This window comes from Nycticebus coucang, chromosome 3, assembly GCF_027406575.1.
Source record: "Nycticebus coucang isolate mNycCou1 chromosome 3, mNycCou1.pri, whole genome shotgun sequence".
NCBI classification, from domain to species: Eukaryota; Metazoa; Chordata; class Mammalia; order Primates; family Lorisidae; genus Nycticebus; species Nycticebus coucang.
Window position 1 is genome coordinate 490,001 of NC_069782.1, and position 20,671 is coordinate 510,671.

Sequence of the window (20,671 nt, forward strand, 5' to 3'; positions counted from 1 at the left end):
CTATTCTCTTGCCTCTGCCTCCGAAGTAGCTGGGACTACAGGTGCCTGCCACAATGCCCAGTTATTTTTTGGTTGCAGCCATCATTTTTTGGCGGGCCCTGGCTGAATTTGAACCCACCAGCTCATGTGTATGTGGCTGGCACCCTAACCGGTTGAGCCACAGGCGCCGAGCCAAGTTCACTTTGTTGTTGTTGTTGTTGTTTGTTTGTTTATTTGTTTTTTGAGACAGTCTTACTATATCGCCCTGGGTAGAGTGCTGTGGCATCTCACAGCAACCTCAAACTCTTAGGCTTAAGTGATTCTCCTGTCTCAGCCCCCCCAAGTAGCTGGAACCACAGGCGCCTGCCACAACACCCATATGTTTTTTTGTTGCAGTCGTCATTGTTCTTTAGCTGGCCCAGGCTGGGTTCAAACCTGCCAGTCTTGGTGTATGTGGTGGTTGCCCTACTCACTGAGCCACGGGCACAACCCAAAGTTCACTGTTTTCATTTGCATTGAGGGCTTCGGAACTTCTCAGCAGTTAACCAGCATAGTGATGCTGTGGTCCACACAGACCACCACCTGCATCTGCTAGGTAGTTTCCACGGTGTCCTCAGGTGAAATGCTGAATAGTTGCCCTTTTTTTTTTTTGCAGTTTTTGGCCAGGGCTGGGTTTAAACCTGCCCCATCCCCACCCCCCCTCAAGCCCCCCTATTCCTTGAGCCACAGGAGCCGCCCATAGTTGCCAAATTTTGAGTGCAACAAATTAGGATAGGAACCCTTGGTCTGCGCCTCCCTGTGAACACTCATGGATGTTTATCCAGAATAAGAGGATACAATAGCATTGCCCGGTGCTACAGTGTAACATTCTTCTGAGGCTGTTGAATGATTCATCTTGTCCTTACAAATTTGTGGGGGTAGCTCACTGTTACTGTCTCCATTCCACAGATGGGGAAATGAGATACAGAGAAGTTAAATAACTTGCCCAAGATCACACAGCTAGTGAGTACAATTTTGGGGTGGGGTTTGCCTATTTTCAGAAAGTAATTTTTATCTTACCGAAAGTAATACATGTAACTAGTTTAAAAAGGTAGATAGTACTGATATATAAGGGCAGGAAAAGAACCCCCTGAGTAGAGGGAAGTAGGGTATCCCAGGCTTGTGTTCTGGGAAGACCAAGTATGTTTATACTAGAGGCTGGGTGAGGACCCTGGAATTGTCTGAGAGAGGGAGGCTCTGCAGGGAGCCAGATGAGGAGGTGAGGCCAGATGAGACCCTGTGGGCTGTTTCCTCCCTACTTGCCCCCAACAAAGTGGAAGCAGGCCAGGCTTATAGGTGACCACTGTCTCTCCTTTGCCTCCTAGAGAGTCTTGATGCTGGCCTGGAGCAGAAACTGAGCTGGACCACTGGAGTCTCGGTGAGGGGGACTGGACCCCACTGGGGAAGGCAGTGAGCAGCTGGAGCCGAGTAGACAGTGAGGCTGGAGTGTCTTGAACCACTAGCTAGGTTGCAAACACACACATCCCTCTATAGCCCCTCCCATACCCTATCCTGGATGGACAGACAGGTGGTTGGGTGGAAGCCCCAGAGCTCAGAATTCAGGAGTATCATATGTACACGTCTGCCTAATTCCAGGTAGGCACGTTGTGACCCTTCCAGGAGTGGGGAGCCTCCTTGTCCACAAGACACTGAAACCGCCAGTTCTCTGAGGCCAGGTTTTTGTTCAAGGGGAGCTTAGGGCAGCATTTGGATACTGTGGTGCTGGATTCTGAAACATTATAGCTGGGAATTTGGGGGGTACTGTCCAGACATTTCCTAGACTAGCAGCAGGCCACGGTTGGCTTTTTGAAAGTGCACCTTTGAGAGCAGTGCCTGTGGCTCAGTGAGTAGGGCACTGGCCCTATATACAAGGGTGGCAGGTTCAAACCCGGCCCTGGCCAAACTGCAACAAAAAAATTGCCAGGCGTTGTGGCTGGCACCTGTAGTCCCGGCTACTCGGGAGGCTGAGCCCAAGAGCTAGAGGTTGCTGTGAGCTGTGATGCCACCACACTCTACCCAGGGCGACAAAGTGAGACTCTGTCTCTAAAAAAAAAAAGAAAAAGAAAAAGTGCACCTTCGAACTTCAGGCTGAGGAAATCCCCACTAGCCCTGTGTAAGTGGGGGTCCCCAGACGGCTTCAAAACAGGAAGCTCCCGCTGCCTGCTGGCCTGTTCCAGGAACACTGGCAGCAGGAAGTGTAGCTGGCCGTGCCTGGTGCCTCTTGCGCCACCAGCCTGATCTTTGCTGCGGTCATGGGTTGCCCTTTGCTCCTGGCCAGGCAGGTCACCTGAGGCCATGTTTGTCTAAAAGGTAGAGGAAGCTGCCACCTGTGGAGTGTGGTCCCACCCTCCGACCTGCCACCCTGGAAGGACTGTGCGCAGCCTGGACGTGGGCTCTGGGACTGAGTCTCTGGCAGCCCCATGGTGTTCAGGCCAGTTTGGTTTTCCTGGGCAGCAGGTGTGGCTTCTGCTACGGAGGCTGTGCCAGGTTGATGTGAACAGGAAGAGGGTATTGGCACCCTCGTGCAGTGCCCTAAATTCCCCCACTCCTCACCCTCCAGCCCTGTGGGTCAAAGTGTGTCAGGCAGGTGAGCTGGCATCAGGAGGGTGGAAGTGGCCAGTGGGTCCCAGCGCCAGAGCTCTTCCTGAAGGGAGACATCCAGGGTTCCCAGCTGGTTCAGGCCTTAAACTCTGTCTGGGCAGGCAGGCAGAGGATGTGTGTGGCTCCTCCCCACCCCCACCCCTGCGCCGCACATTCCATTCATTCCCAACTTGCTGGCAGACTGGGGCTGGGGGGGATGGGAGTGGGAGCTGAGCTAGGCTGAGCTGGACCTTGCTGGGCTCACCCCTGGCCTGGGTGTGGGCTGACATGCTGTTGGGTGGACTTGGGGTAGGGGCAGCTGAGGCCCAGTCCCTTCTCCTCCTGGGGAGGGCCTGCTGGAACGGCCCCTCCTGGAGCTCTGAGCAGAGTCTTGGAATTACTGGCATCCCAGCTCTATCATCTCTTCCCCCTGGACGGGTAGGTGAGCTAGAGAGGACCCTGGGTTGGGATCTGCCCCATGGTCCTGAGGGGCTTGTGAAATCTTCCTACCTCTGACTAGTCATGTTGGCTCTCTTCCCTCCCAGCTCTCCCTTGGGCCACCTCACATTTTCCTGGCACTGGCCAGCCTAGCACCATCAGCAAGCTGCTAGGGGCCGCTACCAGGTTCCTGTTTTCCACCTTTCAGCTGGCCTGTCAGTGATTCCTTCTCCCAGTAGCTGCTGGCTAGTGGGCATGAGGCAGGAACTGGGCATTGTCATCCCCATCCTGGCTGGGGATTCTCTGCAGAGGCAGCAGTTGTCTGGCTGAGGGGGCCCCTTCCCCACAAAGGCGACCAGCCAAGCTCTGTATCTCACATGGTGACCCTGCCTTTTGTTGGTTGCTTGCTTCTAAGTTATGCTTCCCCCATTGTACAAGTTACGCTTATACAATCAGAACAGAGGGATGCAGGGTGGGAATGGAACATCCGAGGGGCCTGGGCAAAGAAGGAACCAGGTTTGTTGGGAGAGTTACAGGGTCCATGAGAAGAGGCCACCCTGTTCCAATAAGCACAGCTTCACCCAAAGCCAAGGCCCCAAAGGAGCATTCACCTCGGCTAGACCAGAAGAAACAGACACCTTCTACCATCCTTGGGTGAAATGCAGTGGTCAGGGCAGTGCCTGTGGCTCAAAGGGTTAGGGCGCTGGCCTCATATGCCAGAGGTGGCAGGTTCAAACCCAGCCCCGGCCAAAAACTGGAAAAAAAAAAAAAAAATGCAGTGGTCAGAGTCTGTGCCCTGCCTATACCAAGCAGTATGCCCTTGGGCAAATTACTTTTACTCTCAATTACTCGGTTTCATCTCCTGAAAAATGGGCCAATAATAGTAGCTTCACAGAGCTATTGTGGGGTTCAAAGAGAAAGGCCATGAACAGTTCCCAGCTCAGAGCCTCCTGGCCCAAGGCCCATCCCATGGAAGTGTTGACCATCACCAGGTGCACACAGGAGGGACTGTCACTGGTCCATGGTGATTCGGAGGGGTTACTTGCTTCTAATGTTTTCATCTTGTGGCTTGTTCTTTCTATACTTAAACAAGCAGCAGGAAAGAACTGTTTTTAGGGGATGCAGGTGTATGCAGGGAAGTGATGTTTAAGGTATACTTTTAGAGGGTATACCAGCCATTCTAGAGTACAGGGTTGGGCCCTACGTGGGGAGTTGGTAGGCTGTTGGTGTGTGGCCCCACTTGGCAGGTGCCATGCAGGACTGCCCTAGATACCAGGTCCCCCAGTCACAGGTGCACTCAGCTAAGATTAGGGTCGGTTTGAGAGCGGGCAGCTGCTCGGGGAGGCTGGTCCACAGCACTCTGACCAGGACAGAGCAGGGTCCCCAGAGGGAGTGGGGCACAGACCCACCTGGAGGTGGGGAAGGCCTGGAGACAGAACAACACTGCCCACCACTTATTCAGACTTGCCCTGAGATGCTGGTGCCCCTGAGTTGGAAAGGGAAGACTACATGTGTTCCTGGGTCCACTCTTGGGGGCCTTGGGTCCTCCACCAGTTGGGGATCCTTAGTCTAGCCTCAGCCTTAGCAGCTCTCCTACTCATAGGTCTTCCCTCATCCACACAGACTCAGGCAGAGGTCCCAGGGCATACATGTTGATGCAAGCTGTACACTCACTTGAACACATGCACACAGATGCAGCCCAGCCCAGCCCCATAGGCTCTGCCCTGAAGAGGGCTTGGGAAGCTGGGGAAGGAGGTGTGGGTAGACATCACTGACTACTGCTGGTTCGCCCATGGGAGGCCACCAGGGAGAGGTCTGGAGGCAGATGGGAAGTGGGGCCCAGCTGTGTGTCAGAGCAGCTGTGGTGGACGCCAGCAGAGTGTGTGCCTCTGAGCTATACACAGTGACCCTTCACTTTCAGTGACCACTCTGGTTTCCTCTGGATTACACTCTGCACCATGTGTGGTCTGCCTACTTGTTCACATGTCCAGGGTTGGTCAGCCTATGCCTACGCACTGGGCCTGTGCCTCCCTGACTGCCTGGAACAACTTCTTTGGGTCACCAGGTTGGGGGTGCAAATGTGTGAGAACCTAGGAGACTTCCTGGAGGTATCACTTCATTGCCAGGGGGTGGGGGCAGGCCTGCAGGGGCTGTGAGCTGGAGGCCAGGGCACCGTCTTCCTGGTTGGCCCTGTAGCAATGGCTTAGCCCTAGTTGTAGGTCAGACTAGGGGGTGAACTTCTGGAGAGAGCTAGGAAATGGTTTCATTCAAGATCTCCCGGGGGGAGCAGATGCAAGAAGGCAGGAAGGGCCTGGGCACTGTGGAGGGTCACCACCCTCTGTGGCCTGCATTCTGGTCATTAGGGACAAGGTCTAGATGGGGTGCTTCTGGAATGGACTTCAATGGGATCTTTGTGGGCTGGGCACCCCTGAACCTTCTCTCTTCCTGTAGGGTGATGAGGGCAATGGCATTGCTGCTGTGGGCCTTGACCCTCCTGGGCCTGTTAGGCACAGGCATGGGCCTGCGGTCCCGCCAGCTGGACATCTTCCGCAGCGAGACAGAACTGAACCACCTGGCTGTGGACAAGGCCTCAGGTGTCGTGTATGTGGGGGCAGTAAACACGCTCTATCAGCTGAGCGCTGACCTGCAGCTGGAGCAGCAGGTGGCCACAGGCCCAGCCCTAGATAACAAGAAGTGCACGCCACCTATCGAGGCCAGCCAGTGCCACGACGCCGTACAAACCAACAATGTCAACCAGCTGCTACTGCTTGACCCACCCAGGAGGCGACTAGTTGAGTGCGGCAGCCTCTTCAAGGGCATCTGTGCCCTGCGCGCCCTGAGCAACATCTCCACGCGTCTTTTCTATGAGGATGGCAGCGGCGAGAAGTCTTTTGTGGCCAGCAATGATGAGGGCGTGGCCACAGTGGGGCTGGTGAGCTCCACGGGCCCTGGCAGTGAGCGCGTACTGTTTGTGGGCAAAGGCAACGGGCCACATGACAACGGCATCATTGTGAGCACACGCCTGCTGGACCGGGCTGATGGCAGGGAGGCCTTTGAGGCCTACACTGACCATGCCACCTACAAGGCTGGTTACCTGTCCACCAACACACAGCAGTTTGTGGCTGCCTTTGAGGATGACCGATACGTCTTCTTTGTCTTCAACCAGCAGGACAAGCACCCGGCCCGGAACCGCACACTGCTGGCGCGCATGTGCAAGCAGGACCCCTATTACTACTCCTACCTGGAGATGGACCTGCAGTGCCAGGAGCCCAGCAATGCCCCTGATGCTGCCTTTGGCACCTGCCTGGCGGCTTCTGTGGCCACACCAGGTGCTGGCCGGGTGCTCTATGCTGTCTTCAGCAGGGACAGCCGGAGCAGCGGGGCCCCTGGTGCAGGCCTCTGCCTGTTCCCGCTGGAGGATATCCATGCCAAGATGGAGGCCAACCGCAATGCCTGTTACACAGGTACCCGGGAAGCAGCCCGCGACGTCTTCTATAAGCCCTTCCATGGCGAGATTCAGTGTGGGAGCCACATGCCGGTACGTGTCCTTGGTGCTTCCTTACACAGGCTTAGACCACAAGTATGGATGGGTTTGTGTCTCCTGGTTGAGGAGGTGTGTGTGTGCCGTGTGGCTGGTTTGGGCACATGGGTCCGCGTCTTAGTGTCAGGCACATGGCAGTGAGTATGGTGCTCAGTGTCACATGGGCCCTGTTTTCACGGGGGTGTGCTTAGGGTAGGGCCTGGCCCGAGAGGCTCAGGGCAGGGTCTGCCTACCACTGACACATGGTCTATAGGGTGCCAGTGAGAGCTTCCCGTGTGGCTCGGAGCACCTGCCCTACCCACTGGGCAGCCGTGATGGACTCATAGCCAAAACCGTGCTGCAGCGTGGAGGTCTGAATCTGACGGCCGTGACAGTGACTGCTGAGAATGGCCACACTGTTGCTTTTCTGGGCACCTCTGATGGTCGAATCCTCAAGGTGAGGCCCAAGCTAGGGCAGGGAGGGTCCTGGCAGGGCCTGTCTGTGCACAAGGCCTCTGCCTTCATGTGCCTCCCCTCACACCCACAGGTATACCTTGCACCAGATGGCACCTCCTCACAGTATGGCTCTATCCCCGTGGAGATCAACAAGAGAGTCAAGCAGGACCTAGTATTGTCGGGAGACCTAGCCAGTCTGTATGCCATGACCCAGGACAAGGCAAGCCCAACAGAGCCCTAGGAGATGTCCTTGGGGCAAAGGCACCCAGGTCATTGTGACCCAGTACTGTGACAGGCGAGGTGGGGAGTACTGCAGGGCCCAGGCCTAGCCCAAGCTACTATCTCCTTGAGCTGGCCAGGGGCCCACCAGCAGCTTCCTGGGCAGGGTTTCTGACCTTGTCTCTGCAACTCTGTCTCTGTCCTGTTCCTGGCTGCATCTGGCCCTACCCTCACCCCATCTTGTTGTGGGACCTGCATAGTCTCTGGGACCCACAAGCTTGTTGAGGTGTTGGTGCAGGAGGCTCTTAAGCCAGCCCCACAACCCGCAGATGTCCAAGCACTGCTCAGAGAGAGAAAGCGCAGGGCGCCCCAGCTGGCTGGGGAGGCTCCACAATCCACACCCAAGTGTTTCCTGGGGGCCTCCCTCCAGAGCCCAGCCTGTGTCCACTGCTCAGAACTGACCAGCCTGAGCTGGGATACGAGGAGTGTCAGGTGTGAGGGAGGCTATGTGGCTCACAGCCCTGTCCCCCCAGGTGTTCCGGTTCCCAGTGCAGGAGTGTCTGAGCTACACAACCTGTGTGCAGTGCCGTGACTCCCAGGACCCCTACTGTGGCTGGTGTGTACTCGAAGGACGGTAAGCACCAGCCAGGGACCCTGGGAGACACGGCAACATCCTGGGGGATGGAGGAGGTCCCAAGGCTAAGGCTGCCCCTTGCCCCTGCAGGTGCACCAGGAGGGCGGAGTGCCCACGGGCTGAGGAGACCAGCCACTGGTTGTGGAGCCGGAACAGGTCCTGTGTGGTGGTCACTGGTGCTGAGCCACAGAATATGAGCCGGCGGGCCCAGGGGGAGGTGTGTGGCGGGCCTAGGAGCTATTAGGATGTAGGGGTACAGCATTGCCCTGAGGCCTGGGCTCTGGGTGCCTAAGGAGTGTGGGACCCCTTCCTAGGGCCCTTTGACCTTGTAACCTGGGTGGGTGGTGGTGGGACTCCTATGTGTCCAGAGAAAAACCAGGTCCCCTCCAAGGAGGTGCTGGGTTACCATGTGGGGTCAGATTCTAGACGCTTCTCTGGGCATCAGCTTGCATGTGTACAGGGGCAAGTAGGCAGGACACGGTGCTCTGGGTGGGTACAGGAGGCCTGCAGGGGCCCTGGTGTGAGCCTGCAGCCCCTCCAGGTGCAGCTGACCGTCAGCCCGCTTCCTGCTCTGAGTGAAGAGGATGAGCTGCTCTGCTTCTTTGGCAAGTCATCACCACATGTTGCACGTGTGGATGGGGACACTGTTTTCTGCAATTCACCAAGCAATATCCCCAGCACTCCGCCAGGCCAGGGTGAGTTCTCCACCACACTCCGTGCTGTGGCCACGTCCTCATCAGCTCAGGGGTGCCTGCCCCAGAGGGCTGGAGCATCTGAGCTGGACAGAGCCTAGGGGTGGCCTAGGTGGCATTGTCCAGGCATTCATCTATCCCTAGCCCCTGACAATGGGGCTGTTCCTAGCAGCCAGGGTCCTCAAATGTAGGCCAGGGCAGGTACCATTTGTGGGTCCCCTGAGTGTTGGGAGCAGTGGGCCATGCAGTGACGTGGGCAGGGACCTGGCAGGCCCTGCTGCCAGACTGCAAGGAGCCACCAGAGGAACGCAAGCCCAGCCCTAGGGGCTGACACTTGAGCAGAGATCAGATAGCAGGTTGTAGGCCCAGCTGCACCTGTGTGGGAGTAGGAGGTCCTGGCAGGGGTGTCCACATCCCACATCGGTGATGAAGGGATCAGCACCGATTGCCCATCTCCAGGTGCTCTGTCCCCATACTCCTGGGCCTGAAGTGCCAGCCTTGCCTACCACTCTGGCTACCACCTGACATGTTCCCTCTGTGGTTCATAGACCATGTGGTCGTGGACATTCAGCTGTTCTTCAAACGTGGCACGATCTTCCTCACCTCCCACTCATATCCCTTCTACGACTGCCGCAAGGCGATGAGCCTGGAAGAGAACCTGCCGTGAGTCTTGCATGCCTCTCAGCCCCTGGCCCTGGCCCCAGCCCAGCCCCTCATGACCCCCTCCCACAGGTGCATCTCCTGTGCAAGCAACCACTGGACCTGCCAGTGGGACCTCCGCTACCATGAGTGTCGGGAGGCCTCACCCAACCCTGAGGACGGCATTGTCCGTGCCCACATGGTAAGGAGTGTGGGCCCTTGGGGCCTGGCTGCTTGGCCATTTGCAGGCAGCAGCTGACCAGGCCTGCCCTCCCCCAGGAGGACAACTGCCCTCAGTTCCTAGATCCCAGCCCAGTGGTCATCCCCATGAACCATGAGACAGATGTGACCTTCCAGGGCAAGAATCTGGACACAGTGAAGGTGGGGGCCCCTGCCTTATGGGGAGTGCTCAGGATATGTTGGGGGACAGGCAGGCCCCTGAGGGGGGAGACAAGGTGGCCAGGATGTCCCTTCCTAGGGAGGATGGTGGGTGGGCTGGGAAGTGTGCCTGTGTGGGCAGGGGCACTGGGACACCCATGGAGGGATGGTCAAAGGCGTCTGCAGATACCTGTGTGTCAGGTTCAGGAGTGGTCAGCTGGGGCGGAGTGACTGAGAGGATCCAGGAGGAGGCTAGGAGCCAAAGCCCTGGTTGGATTGCCTGGCCAGAGTGTCTTGACTGGACTCTCCATAGGGCTCCTTCCTATACGTGGGCAGTGACCTCCTCAAGTTTGAGGAACCAGTGACCATGCAGGAGTCAGGAACCTTTGTCTTTCGGACCCCAAAGGTATGGCTGACCGGCCAGGCTGCTGGACCCCTGGGGCCTGGTGCGGGGACACTACCTCTAGGAACACAAGGGGAAGGGCAGAAGGGAGGCCCCACACTGCAAGGACTAGGGAGGCCTTGGGAACCTCGCTGCCCTCCCGTCCCCCATCCCTGTCACCTCCCCACCTGGTGTGCACAGAGCAGTGTGTGTCTGCGGGGCCTGCAGTGGCTCTGAGGCTCTGCCTCCAGCCCTTGGCTGAGAAGGTAACATGTGTCCATGTGGTGGTCACCACATGATCCCCCCCTGTGGCCGCTGGTGGAGCCCAGAGGTACAGCATATCCCTCTCTGTCCCCAGCTGTCCCATGATGCCAATGAAACGCTGCCACTGAAGCTATATGTCAAGTCCTACAAGAACATTGACAGCAAACTCAAAGGTAGGGGTGGGAGGGCGGGGCACTGGGGGTAGGGAGGAGCTGGGGTGGTGCCTCTGCTGACCGCTGCACTCCCCTCCACAGTGACCCTCTACAACTGCTCCTTTGGTCGCAGCGACTGCAGCCTGTGCCTGGCCGCCGACCCCACCTACAACTGCGTGTGGTGTCGAGGCCAGAGCAGGTGTGTATACAAGGCTCTGTGCACAAATGCCACCTCTGAGTGCCCACCGCCAGTCATCACCAGGGTGAGCCCCTGCTGCCTGCCTGCCTCAGAGCTTTCTGTTGCCCAAGCCTTTCTGAGCTGCCGGGTCATCAACCTCTGCTGATTTGCCAATTCCAGATCCAGCCTGAGACAGGCCCACTGGGCGGGGGCATCCACGTTACCATCCGTGGGTCAAATTTGGGTGTCAAGGCTGACAATGTCAAGAGGATCACTGTGGCTGGCCAGAACTGTGCCTTTGAGCCAGAGCACTACTCCGTGTCAACACGGTGAGTGGACGGCCCTTGTCCTGGGCTTTGCTGCTGGGTCAGTCCCTACCCTAGGGTTCTGGGACCTGGCTCCTGGGTGGATGGAGAGCTGAGGAGGTGGGGCCTGGGGAGGGTCTGGGCTACCCTGCCTGCCGCCCCCAGGATCGTGTGTGTGGTTGAGGCCGCAGAGGCGCCCCTCACCGGGGGTGTTGAGGTGGACATCAACGGGAAAGTTGGCCGTTCTCCACTCAGTGTCCAGTTCACCTACCAAGTAAGTGCTGGCCCTGGGGACCTGCACAGCCCTGCAGGCTGGGAAGGGGATGCCTTGCCACCTTCCAACAGCGGTCATTACCTTGTGGAGGCCCAGGATTGGGGACTGAGCTCGTGCTCCAGCCCTGACCCAGGCATACCTCGGCTCTCCCAGCAGCCACAACCATTCAGCGTGGAGCCAAAGCAGGGACCACAGGCTGGCGGCACCACACTGACAATCAACGGCACCCACCTGGACACAGGCTCTAAGGAAGATGTGCGCGTGACCCTCAGTGGCGTCCCTTGTAAAGTGTGGGTGTCATCCACCAACTGCCCAGGGACTGGGCGGGTACTCTCCCCATGACCCAGTTGCGCCTGAGGGGCAGTGGAGCCATCAGCCCAAGGCTGAGGTTGGTCTCAGGGTGGGGCTTATGCAGACCGGCCCCTCCTACCCCAGGACAGAGTTCGGTGCGCAGCTGCAGTGCATCACTGGTCCCCAGGCAGCTGTGGGCAAGGTGCCCCTTGAGATCTCCTACGGAGGCTCCCCCGTGCCCAGCCCTGGCATCTCCTTTGCCTACTGCGAGAACCCTGTCCTGGGAACCTTCCAGCCACTGCGCAGCTTCGCCAGGTGGGTGTTACTGGCCAGAGCCCCACCCCTCCCAGCCCAGGAGCCCACCTCAGCTCTCTCTGCTGACCGGACTGAGAGGAATGCAGTGGGGCTGGTCTGGGCAGCTGGAGGAGTCCTCCTGAAAACCTCAGCGTACCCCCAGACCAACTTCCTTCCCTCACCCTGCTTATGTCATAGCCCCACACACCAAGCACAGCCCCCCACCCTCTGCCATTACCTGCCCACACAGACCTATACCTACCTCCAAAAGCCCAGCATGGTCAGAGATGGGGTGGTGGGAGTTTGGCAGGGCAGGGCCTGCTAGGCATTATCCTGAACTGGCTAGGCACCACTCTTGCCTAGCTGAGCCTACTAAAGGCTTTGCCTTCCCCAGTGGTGGCCGGAACATCACCGTCACTGGTCAGGGCTTTAGCCTGATCCAGAGGTTCGCCATGGTGGTCATCGCTGAGCCCCTACAGTCCTGGCAGCAGCAGCAAGAGGCTGAACCCCTGCAGCCCATGACGGTCAGTCCTGGGGCTGGCCCCTAGGGACAGGCCTGGAGGGCCTGTACCGGGGCCTGATTGCCTTGATTTGACCTACAGGTCATGGGCACCGAGTATGTGTTCCACAACGACTCCAAAGTTGTCTTCCTGTCCCCGGCTGTCCCTGAGGAGCCAGAAGCCTACAACCTCACAGCTCTGATTCAGATGGATGGGCACAGGGCCCTGCTCAGGACTGAGGCTGGCACCTTCGAGTATGTGCCTGATCCCACTTTTGAGAACTTCACGGGTGGCGTGAAGAAGCAGGTCAACAAGCTGATCCATGCCCGGGTGAGGACACAGATCCAGCAGGGAGGGAAGCTGGCTGAGTGGCCATGTGCCCACCCCCTGCTAACCCTGGCCTCTGCCCACCCACCCCAGGGCACCAACCTGAACAAGGCAATGACACTGCAGGAGGCTGAGGCCTTCGTGGGGGCCGAGCGCTGCATCATGAAGACGCTGACTGAGACCGACCTGTACTGTGAGCCCCCTGAGGTGCAGCCCCCACCTAAGCGGCGGCAGAAGCGCGACACAACACACAACCTGCCAGAGTTCATTGTGCGTGGGGGGGCGGGGGCTGGGAGCCCTGCCCACACCTGCGCATGCTGAGCCTGCACGCCCTGTGCAGGTGAAGTTCGGCTCTCGCGAGTGGGTGCTGGGCCGTGTGGAGTATGACATGCGTGTGAGTGACGTGCCCCTCAGCCTCATCCTGCCTCTGGTCATCGTGCCCATGGTAGTCGTCATCGTGGTGTCAGTCTACTGCTACTGGTGAGCCCGCCCCTGAGCCTACCGATGCCCCCAGCCCTGCTCCTCTGACTGCACCTGGGGCTCCTTGGCGGGTCGGTCCAGTCAGGAGCCTGCCTGTGCCCTGCCAGGAGGAAGAGCCAGCAGGCTGAGCGCGAGTATGAGAAGATCAAGTCTCAGCTGGAGGGCTTGGAGGAGAGTGTACGGGACCGTTGCAAGAAGGAGTTCACAGGTGGGGGTTGCCAGCACGGCCAGAGTACTGTGGGGGTCCAGAGGGCCCATGGTGGGTGGCCAGGGTGCCTCATCCAGCCTCGCCCGCAGACCTGATGATCGAGATGGAGGACCAGACAAATGACGTGCACGAGGCAGGCATCCCTGTCCTGGACTACAAGACCTACACCGACCGCGTCTTCTTCCTGCCCTCCAAAGATGGCGACAAAGATGTGATGATCACGGGCAAGCTGGACATCCCTGAGTCACGGCGGCCTGTCGTGGAGCAGGCCCTCTACCAGTTCTCTAATCTGCTCAACAGCAAGTCCTTCCTCATCAACGTGAGCTAGGGTGGCGGCAGCCATGGATGGGTGGGCTGCACAGCAGGGCCTGGGTGGGCTCTGACCACTTGTCCTCACAGTTCATCCACACTTTGGAGAGCCAGCGGGAATTCTCAGCCCGAGCCAAGGTCTACTTTGCCTCCCTGCTGACGGTGGCACTGCACGGCAAGCTCGAGTACTACACAGACATCATGCGCACACTCTTCCTGGAACTCATGGAGCAGTACGTGGTGGCCAAGAACCCCAAGCTGATGCTGCGCAGGTGTGTGCAGGCCCAGGCGAGAGTGGCTGCCCACAGTAGGGCATAGGGCCTATTCAGGTGGCTGGCCACCTGAAAGTGCAGGTGGGTAGGAAGGGTGGACAGCCTGGAGTGGCTTTCCTGGCAGCAGACACAAAGTCAGGTTCCAGCTCTCCCCAGCCAGCAGTCTCTGCCATCTGTGTCAGCCCTCTGCCATCTGGGTGGAAAGTGACAGGCCCCACGCAAGGGGGATGGTGTTGCCTATGTGTGCCCAGACAGGACCCAGGGCCTGGATGAGGAGGCTAGGGAGACACGAGGGTGGTTAGGTGCTTGGAAGAGCCATTTGGGCCTTGAAGGGACTGGAGTTGTCTTGATACAAGGCCTGTCTGGACCCCCAGGTCTGAGACAGTGGTGGAGAGGATGCTGTCCAACTGGATGTCCATCTGCCTCTATCAGTACCTCAAGGTGAGTTCCACCCAGCCTGGCAGGGTTAGGGCAGGGGCATGTGTGCTGTGCCCTCCACACATCACCTGCCTGTCCAGCACCTCCAGATGAGCCTGGCCCTTGACCAGGTCTGAGGGCGCCTCTCACAGGCCCCAACTCCCTCCGCCCACACCACCACCTTGTATTGCCCCAGGACAGTGCAGGCGAGCCCCTATACAAGCTCTTCAAGGCCATCAAACATCAGGTGGAGAAGGGGCCAGTGGACGCCGTGCAGAAGAAGGCCAAGTACACCCTGAACGACACAGGGCTGCTGGGGGACGACGTGGAGTACACGCCCCTGGTGTGCATGCTGAGGACGCGCCTCTGGTTGGGGCAGGGACCTCAGAGGCTGTGCTGTGGAGCTTGGACTTCTTTACCTGGCTGTGAATGGGATCCATATGAGTGGGGATGATCAGCTTTCGTGTCAGGGGAGGCATTCGGTGGTCTCTCACCCCTGCTGTGGTTTGGATTAGAGCACATGCTATGTTTTGGGTCACGGGGCCCTCTGGAAGGGGCTGTGTCGGCTGCCTCCTGGGTTCCCCAGCCTCTTGCAGGGCATGTGTGGGGTCTGGCACACCAAGCATGTCTGGTGAGTGTGTGCACACACGTGAGATTCAAGGTGTGTGGTGTGAACATGCGAATGAGCAGTCCCTCACTCTGTCCTGCTAAGCCAAGGCCAGCAGAGAAAGCACAAAGTGAGATTGTCCTGAGTGGTGCCTCAGGACTCAGAGCCAGCTGGAGGCACATCCTCCTGATGGCTCAGCTGTGGCCAGTGAGGCTGGCAGGGGGCAGAGGGTGGCTCCTGTGCTGGGGAGGGGGGTGAGAGTGAGGACCCCTCCCGCTGACTCTTTATCTCCTGTGTTCTCTGGCAGACAGTGAGTGTAATCGTCCAGGATGAAGGCGTTGACGCCATCCCGGTCAAGGTCCTCAACTGTGACACCATCTCCCAGGTCAAGGAGAAGGTCATTGACCAGGTGTACCGCACACAGCCCTGCTCTTGCTGGCCCAAGCCTGACAGTGTGGTCCTTGGTGAGTGCCAGCCAGAGCCTGCCTGGATATGGGTGCCCATGTGCCCAGCCCTGTGTCCTGGAGAGAGATCATGCCTGGTCAGCTTTCACGCCAGGGAGTTGGGGCGGGCAACTGGGGTGGGCTGCCTATGGCCAGTGGGTTTTCAGGTGCTGGCTGTGTCCCCCACAGAGTGGCGACCTGGGTCTACAGCACAGATTTTGTCTGACCTGGACCTGACCTCTCAGCGGGATGGCCGATGGAGGCGCATCAATACCCTGATGCACTACAACGTGAGTGTGTGGACGCCAGGGCAGGGACAAGCCTGGCACAGTGGAGAGCACTGCCCGCTATCACAACTATATTCTCTAGGTCCGGGACGGAGCCACCCTGATCCTGTCCAAGGTGGGGGTCTCCCAGCAGCCAGAGGACAGCCAGCAGGACCTGCCTGGGGAGCGTGAGTCCTTCCCTCTTCCCCACTTCCAGTACTTGGAAGTCAGCAGGGACCATGTCCCCCTCTGCTGCTGTCTAGAACAGTGGTTCTCAACCTTCCTAATGCTGGAACCCTTTAATACCAAATCTACACCTCATGTTGTGGTGACCCCTAACCATAAAATTATTTTCGTTGCTACTTCATAGCTATAATTTTACTATGGTTAATGAATCGTAATATAAATATCTGATATGCAGGATGTATTTAGGCGACCCCTGTGAAAGGGTCATTCAACCCCAAAAGGGGTTGCGACTCACAGGTTGAGAACCAATGATCTAGAGGGATCCAGGACCCCAGATTTCACCCTGCCCTTGGGCACCAGGCTAGGTAGACGCCCTCAGCATCCGACTGTCCACAGGTCATGCCCTCCTGGAGGAGGAGAACCGTGTGTGGCACTTGGTACGGCCTATAGACGAGGTAGATGAGGGCAAGTCCAAGCGTGGCAGTGTGAAAGAGAAGGAACGGACCAAAGCCATCACTGAGATCTACCTGACGCGGCTGCTGTCAGTCAAGGTGGGCCACTGTGGGCATGAGCGTGCAGGCAGGCACCCCTGGAAGCCATACCTGCAGGGTCACAATGAATCCCTTGCTGTACAGGGCACGCTGCAACAGTTTGTGGACAACTTCTTCCAGAGTGTGCTGGCGCCTGGGCACGCAGTGCCACCTGCAGTCAAGTACTTCTTTGACTTCCTGGACGAGCAAGCAGAGAAGCATGACATCAAAGATGAGGACACCATCCACATCTGGAAGACCAACAGGTGAGGCCTGCCTGCCTGCTCGCTTGCCTGCCCAATGCGTAACAGACCCTCACTCCCTGTTGCTCTGCCTCAGTTTGCCCTTGCGGTTCTGGGTGAACATCCTCAAGAACCCTCATTTCATCTTCGATGTGCATGTTCACGAAGTGGTGGATGCCTCCCTGTCAGTCATTGCGCAGACCTTCATGGATGCCTGCACTCGTACAGAGCACAAGCTGAGCCGCGTGAGTGGGGTGGCAGGCCAGGGCGCCTGGCAGGTCTGGGTGGGGAGGCTTGATTGGTTGCCCAGAAGCATGGACTATGTCCACGGGAGGGTGAGTATAGCAGGTGGAAGGTGACCAGGCTATGGGGCTGCCCTCCTGCCTTCCCACCTCACACAGGCAGAGAAACCAAATCTTACTACCAATTACAAAATACAAAAAATAGAGGCCCTTCGTGGTGGCTCACACCTGGAATCCTAGCACTCTGGGAGGCCAAGGAGGGTGTATTGCCTGAGCTCACAGGTTCAAAAGCAGACTGAGCCAGAGTAAGACCCTGTCTCTAAAAATAGCCAGGCATTGTGGCAGGCACCTGTAATCCCAGCTACTTGGGAGGCTGAGGCAAGAGAATCACTTGAGGGTGGTTCCTGTGGCTCACTGAGAAGGGCGCCATCCCCATATACTGAGAGTGGCAGGTTCAAACCTGGCCCTGGCCAAACTGCAACAACAACAAAATAATTTGCAAGAGAATCACTTGAGCCCAAGAGTTTGAGGTTGCTGTGGGCTATGACACCACAGCACTCTACGAAGGGTGGCAAAGTGAAACTGTCTCAAAAATAAAAATAAAAATAAGATACAGTGTTTTGGAGGAAAATGTCAGGAGCTGTAGCCTGGGGCAGCTGCAGGAGCATGTGCCCAGACTCCTTTCCCTGTGGGACCTGGAATGGCCCGAGCTGAGCTTTTCAGAGCACCAGCGCCTGTCTTGGCCAGGGTATCACTGGCTATGTCCCCCATAGGACTCACCCAGCAACAAGCTGCTGTATGCCAAGGAGATCTCCACCTACAAGAAGATGGTAGAGGAGTGAGTGCCCCCCACACGAACCCTGGGTGACCACCTTTTAATCCCTCCAGGGGCCCTGGGCAGAGGAGGACCATGGTGGGCAGCTTAGGTCCCAGGGAGGCCTTCGAGGCCCTGCCTCAGGCTTCCACTCCACCTCATCGCCCCTCTGCATCCTGTGTAACCCTCCCTGCAGTTACTACAAGGGGATCCGGCAGATGGTGCAGGTCAGCGACCAGGACATGAACACACACTTGGCAGAGATTTCCCGGGTAAGGCCATAGGGATGCACTGAGGCCCTGTCCCCTCCCCCCGGCACCTGTATTGTGATTGAACCTTCACCTGTGTGAGACTGCCGATGAGGATGTTGTGGGTGTGAGTGCTGCTGAGTGTGCTGGACCTGTGGCTGGCAGGGTGCACGTGGGCAGCATAAGCAGTTCTGAGCTGGACCTGTCTGTGCTATCTCTGTTTTGACGGCCATGTCTGTGGCTGACCCTGTGTGTGCATCTGTGCTTGTGTGTGAGTGTCTGTCCACAGCCATGCCGTGATGGGGCTTTTGTGCCTGCTGTGCCTAGGATCCCAGCATGAGCCATCATGTTCCAGCTTGCTGCTCGGTTTGGGTGGCCTACTGTCCTGGGTGTCCCACATTGTGCCTGCCCTGGGGCCCTCACAACCCCTTCCCCACCCTGGTCCTACTATCACCCCCCCCCAGGCGCACACTGACTCCCTGAACACACTCGTGGCACTGCACCAGCTCTACCAGTACACGCAGAAGTACTATGATGAGGTAGGGTCCGGGTCCTCGGGGTGGGAATGCAAGGTTAGCCCCTCCCCTGGCCTGTGGGCTGACTGGACCCACCTCCAGATCATCAATGCCTTGGAGGAGGACCCTGCTGCCCAGAAGATGCAGCTGGCCTTCCGCCTGCAGCAGATTGCAGCAGCTCTTGAGAACAAGGTCACTGACCTCTGATCACCAACCTCCCACACTGCCTCGGGCACAGGTGCGTGACGCCCACCTGTGCTGGGATTGAGCAATGCCTCTGGATGAGGGCGCATGGCCTGTGGCTGAGCACTCCTCTCTCCCCAGCAGAGGATGTGCCTAGTATCTGGAGTAGGGGAAGTGGGGACCCACCCAGTGCTGTATCCTGTAGCATCTCTCCTGAGCAATATCGCCAGGCGCCCACACCAGCACCAGCTCCCTCGGGGGAACCAGCAGCGGGTGTTCTGAGTTGAGTCTTCTGAGTGATTTGCAAACGTGCCTTATAATGCCACACTGGGGCAAATGGGCCTCAGCCTCCCCACACACACCAGCAGCCGCCTCAGATATCCTGGACTTGGCCTCTGGGTGGGGTCTGAGTATCTGCGGACCCCAGGGCAAGTTCCTAGACCATGTGTCTATCAGTCTACCAGGATGGAGGGAGAAGAAAAAGCGGTACGATGCCTTTCTGACCTCACCTGGCCTCCCCAGGGGGTGCTGGCACTCTGGGTGGACTCAAGGGTCACTGGACCCCACCTCAAAGGTGAACGTCAGACGTCAGGGCCCAGGTGGCCAGAGGAGGCCCAGCAGAATGGGGGTCCTGGAGGCCCTGTCCTGATCTGGGAGGGCTGGGAACAGCTTCATCAGAACCACCCCATCAACCTTTTTGTAAATCTTGTTAATTATAAATCAAATACAGCTGTCTTTTTCACTCTGTTGGTTTACTGGGTTCCTCTGGGGCTGCCCGTCTGTCGCTGCTATCCCACCCCCTGGAGAAGCACAAGGCAGCGGTGCATTGCTGGGCTTCCCCATGCACTGTGCTGGAGTGCCCATGACCCCTGTTCTGACCTGTGTTCTCAGGACCTGTTCCTCCTTTCCAAGGCAGGGTGAAAGCATCACACAGCAGTCCCTCCAGAAGACAGGGCCTTGAGTCCCATTGATTGTGGCCGTGGGGCACAAGGGCATCTACCTCTATCCTGTGAGGTGCTCCTCAAGACACACGCAGGAGTGGGGGGAGTGGGCTGTCCAGGAACTGTCCATGGGGGAGGGAGTTGCTCCCAAGCCCATGAATGTGCTCAAGGGCAGGTGTAGCGTGTGGAGAGCATGCTTGCTGCACACCAGGCCCTGTGCTGAGTGTCAGGACTACAGCAGCAGGCAGGACAGATGGGGCTCTCTCAGGGGCTGCCCTGTGTGCCAAGAAATCCAGCCCCAGCAGGAAGGGCTCTGGTGGTCCATGAGGAGGAGGTGAGTGTGTAGCTTCAGATGTGGCTGGATCCAAATGCACCCATCTTGGGTTCCATCTGTCTGAACTGCTTCTCAGCCTACGCTGGGTCACCCTCCGATGGCTAGCACTGGGCACGCCATGTCTGAGAACCTCTTGATGGGCAAGGCCTCCAGTGATCCTGGGTCCCCAGACTGGGGCAGCTCCGTCCAAGCCACAGGGAAAAGGGTAGTTGTCTCTCCCCCAAGAAGGGAGTGAAAAGCAAACAGCAAATGACTGACATCTCAGCTCCCAGGAACACTTAGCAGCTGGTCTGCTGCTCAGGCAGAGCACAGGGACAGGGGCGGGACAGCCTAGGTGTGCAGAGCTGGGGGTCTGGGAGGGGCAGGGAAACTGGAGGCCTGGCTTTCAGACCAGACCTTTGCAGACCACCTCTGCCCTTCCCCACAAGGCAGTCAGGAGAGAAGGGAAGGGTCAAGGAGGGGTAGAAATTGGACATATGTTAAGGTACATGGGGGTGAGCAGGCCAGCCCCAGTGGGCAGAATGACTGAAGATGAGGGATGACCACCCTTTCTGCAATGGGAGGAGGGAGAGTTAGGATGACAAGGGAGGTGGGCAGCCCAAGGCCCCATCCTGCTTGCACCATCATCACCACCTGGTCCTCGCGTGAGGCCAGGCCTTCCTCCGGAGTACCAGAAGGGACACGGCCAGGGCTGAGAGGGAGCAGAGATTATCAGTAGGGGAGCAGACATGGAGAGAAGAGGTGGAGTGTTGGTATTTATGTATGACAGCAGATCACAGCCAAGAGCGGAAGGAGGCTCCTCCACTGTAGCTCCCCATGTCTGCCCTGCTGATTGCTGCCTCACCCCTGCCCCCCGCATCATGACCTCCCTACAATTCTGGACTCAGCCCAGC

General features: G+C 58.0%; 1 protein-coding gene across 11 annotated transcripts in view; it reads left to right on the forward strand.

The window, feature by feature from the left end:
• Positions 1–18,930, forward strand: part of PLXNB2 (plexin B2) — a 31,638-nt gene extending 12,708 nt beyond the window's left edge. For 4 of the 11 annotated variants that reach the window (XM_053585446.1, XM_053585450.1, XM_053585452.1 and 1 more), the window contains exons 2-38: positions 928–981; positions 1,344–1,396; positions 5,488–6,574; positions 6,831–7,013; positions 7,104–7,232; positions 7,765–7,865; positions 7,956–8,082; positions 8,407–8,560; positions 9,106–9,220; positions 9,290–9,398; positions 9,476–9,577; positions 9,888–9,980; positions 10,315–10,393; positions 10,475–10,635; positions 10,731–10,879; positions 11,021–11,129; positions 11,283–11,419; positions 11,565–11,735; positions 12,109–12,238; positions 12,317–12,544; positions 12,635–12,811; positions 12,882–13,021; positions 13,129–13,229; positions 13,319–13,548; positions 13,629–13,810; positions 14,185–14,251; positions 14,424–14,570; positions 15,142–15,298; positions 15,467–15,567; positions 15,647–15,731; positions 16,126–16,280; positions 16,365–16,525; positions 16,599–16,746; positions 17,517–17,581; positions 17,754–17,829; positions 18,270–18,344; positions 18,423–18,930. In XM_053585446.1, coding sequence (XP_053441421.1) covers positions 5,492–6,574; positions 6,831–7,013; positions 7,104–7,232; positions 7,765–7,865; positions 7,956–8,082; positions 8,407–8,560; positions 9,106–9,220; positions 9,290–9,398; positions 9,476–9,577; positions 9,888–9,980; positions 10,315–10,393; positions 10,475–10,635; positions 10,731–10,879; positions 11,021–11,129; positions 11,283–11,419; positions 11,565–11,735; positions 12,109–12,238; positions 12,317–12,544; positions 12,635–12,811; positions 12,882–13,021; positions 13,129–13,229; positions 13,319–13,548; positions 13,629–13,810; positions 14,185–14,251; positions 14,424–14,570; positions 15,142–15,298; positions 15,467–15,567; positions 15,647–15,731; positions 16,126–16,280; positions 16,365–16,525; positions 16,599–16,746; positions 17,517–17,581; positions 17,754–17,829; positions 18,270–18,344; positions 18,423–18,527 — 5,532 coding nt within the window. In that variant the 5' untranslated portion in view covers positions 928–981; positions 1,344–1,396; positions 5,488–5,491 and the 3' untranslated portion in view covers positions 18,528–18,930. Of the gene's footprint in view, positions 1–924; positions 982–1,343; positions 1,397–5,487; positions 6,575–6,830; positions 7,014–7,103; positions 7,233–7,764; positions 7,866–7,955; positions 8,083–8,406; positions 8,561–9,105; positions 9,221–9,289; positions 9,399–9,475; positions 9,578–9,887; positions 9,981–10,314; positions 10,394–10,474; positions 10,636–10,730; positions 10,880–11,020; positions 11,130–11,282; positions 11,420–11,564; positions 11,736–12,108; positions 12,239–12,316; positions 12,545–12,634; positions 12,812–12,881; positions 13,022–13,128; positions 13,230–13,318; positions 13,549–13,628; positions 13,811–14,184; positions 14,252–14,423; positions 14,571–15,141; positions 15,299–15,466; positions 15,568–15,646; positions 15,732–16,125; positions 16,281–16,364; positions 16,526–16,598; positions 16,747–17,516; positions 17,582–17,753; positions 17,830–18,269; positions 18,345–18,422 lie in introns of those variants that run through there. The other 7 variants (XM_053585455.1, XM_053585454.1, XM_053585453.1 and 4 more) reach the window with 6 other exon arrangements.
• The last annotated feature ends 1,741 nt before the right edge of the window (positions 18,931–20,671 follow it).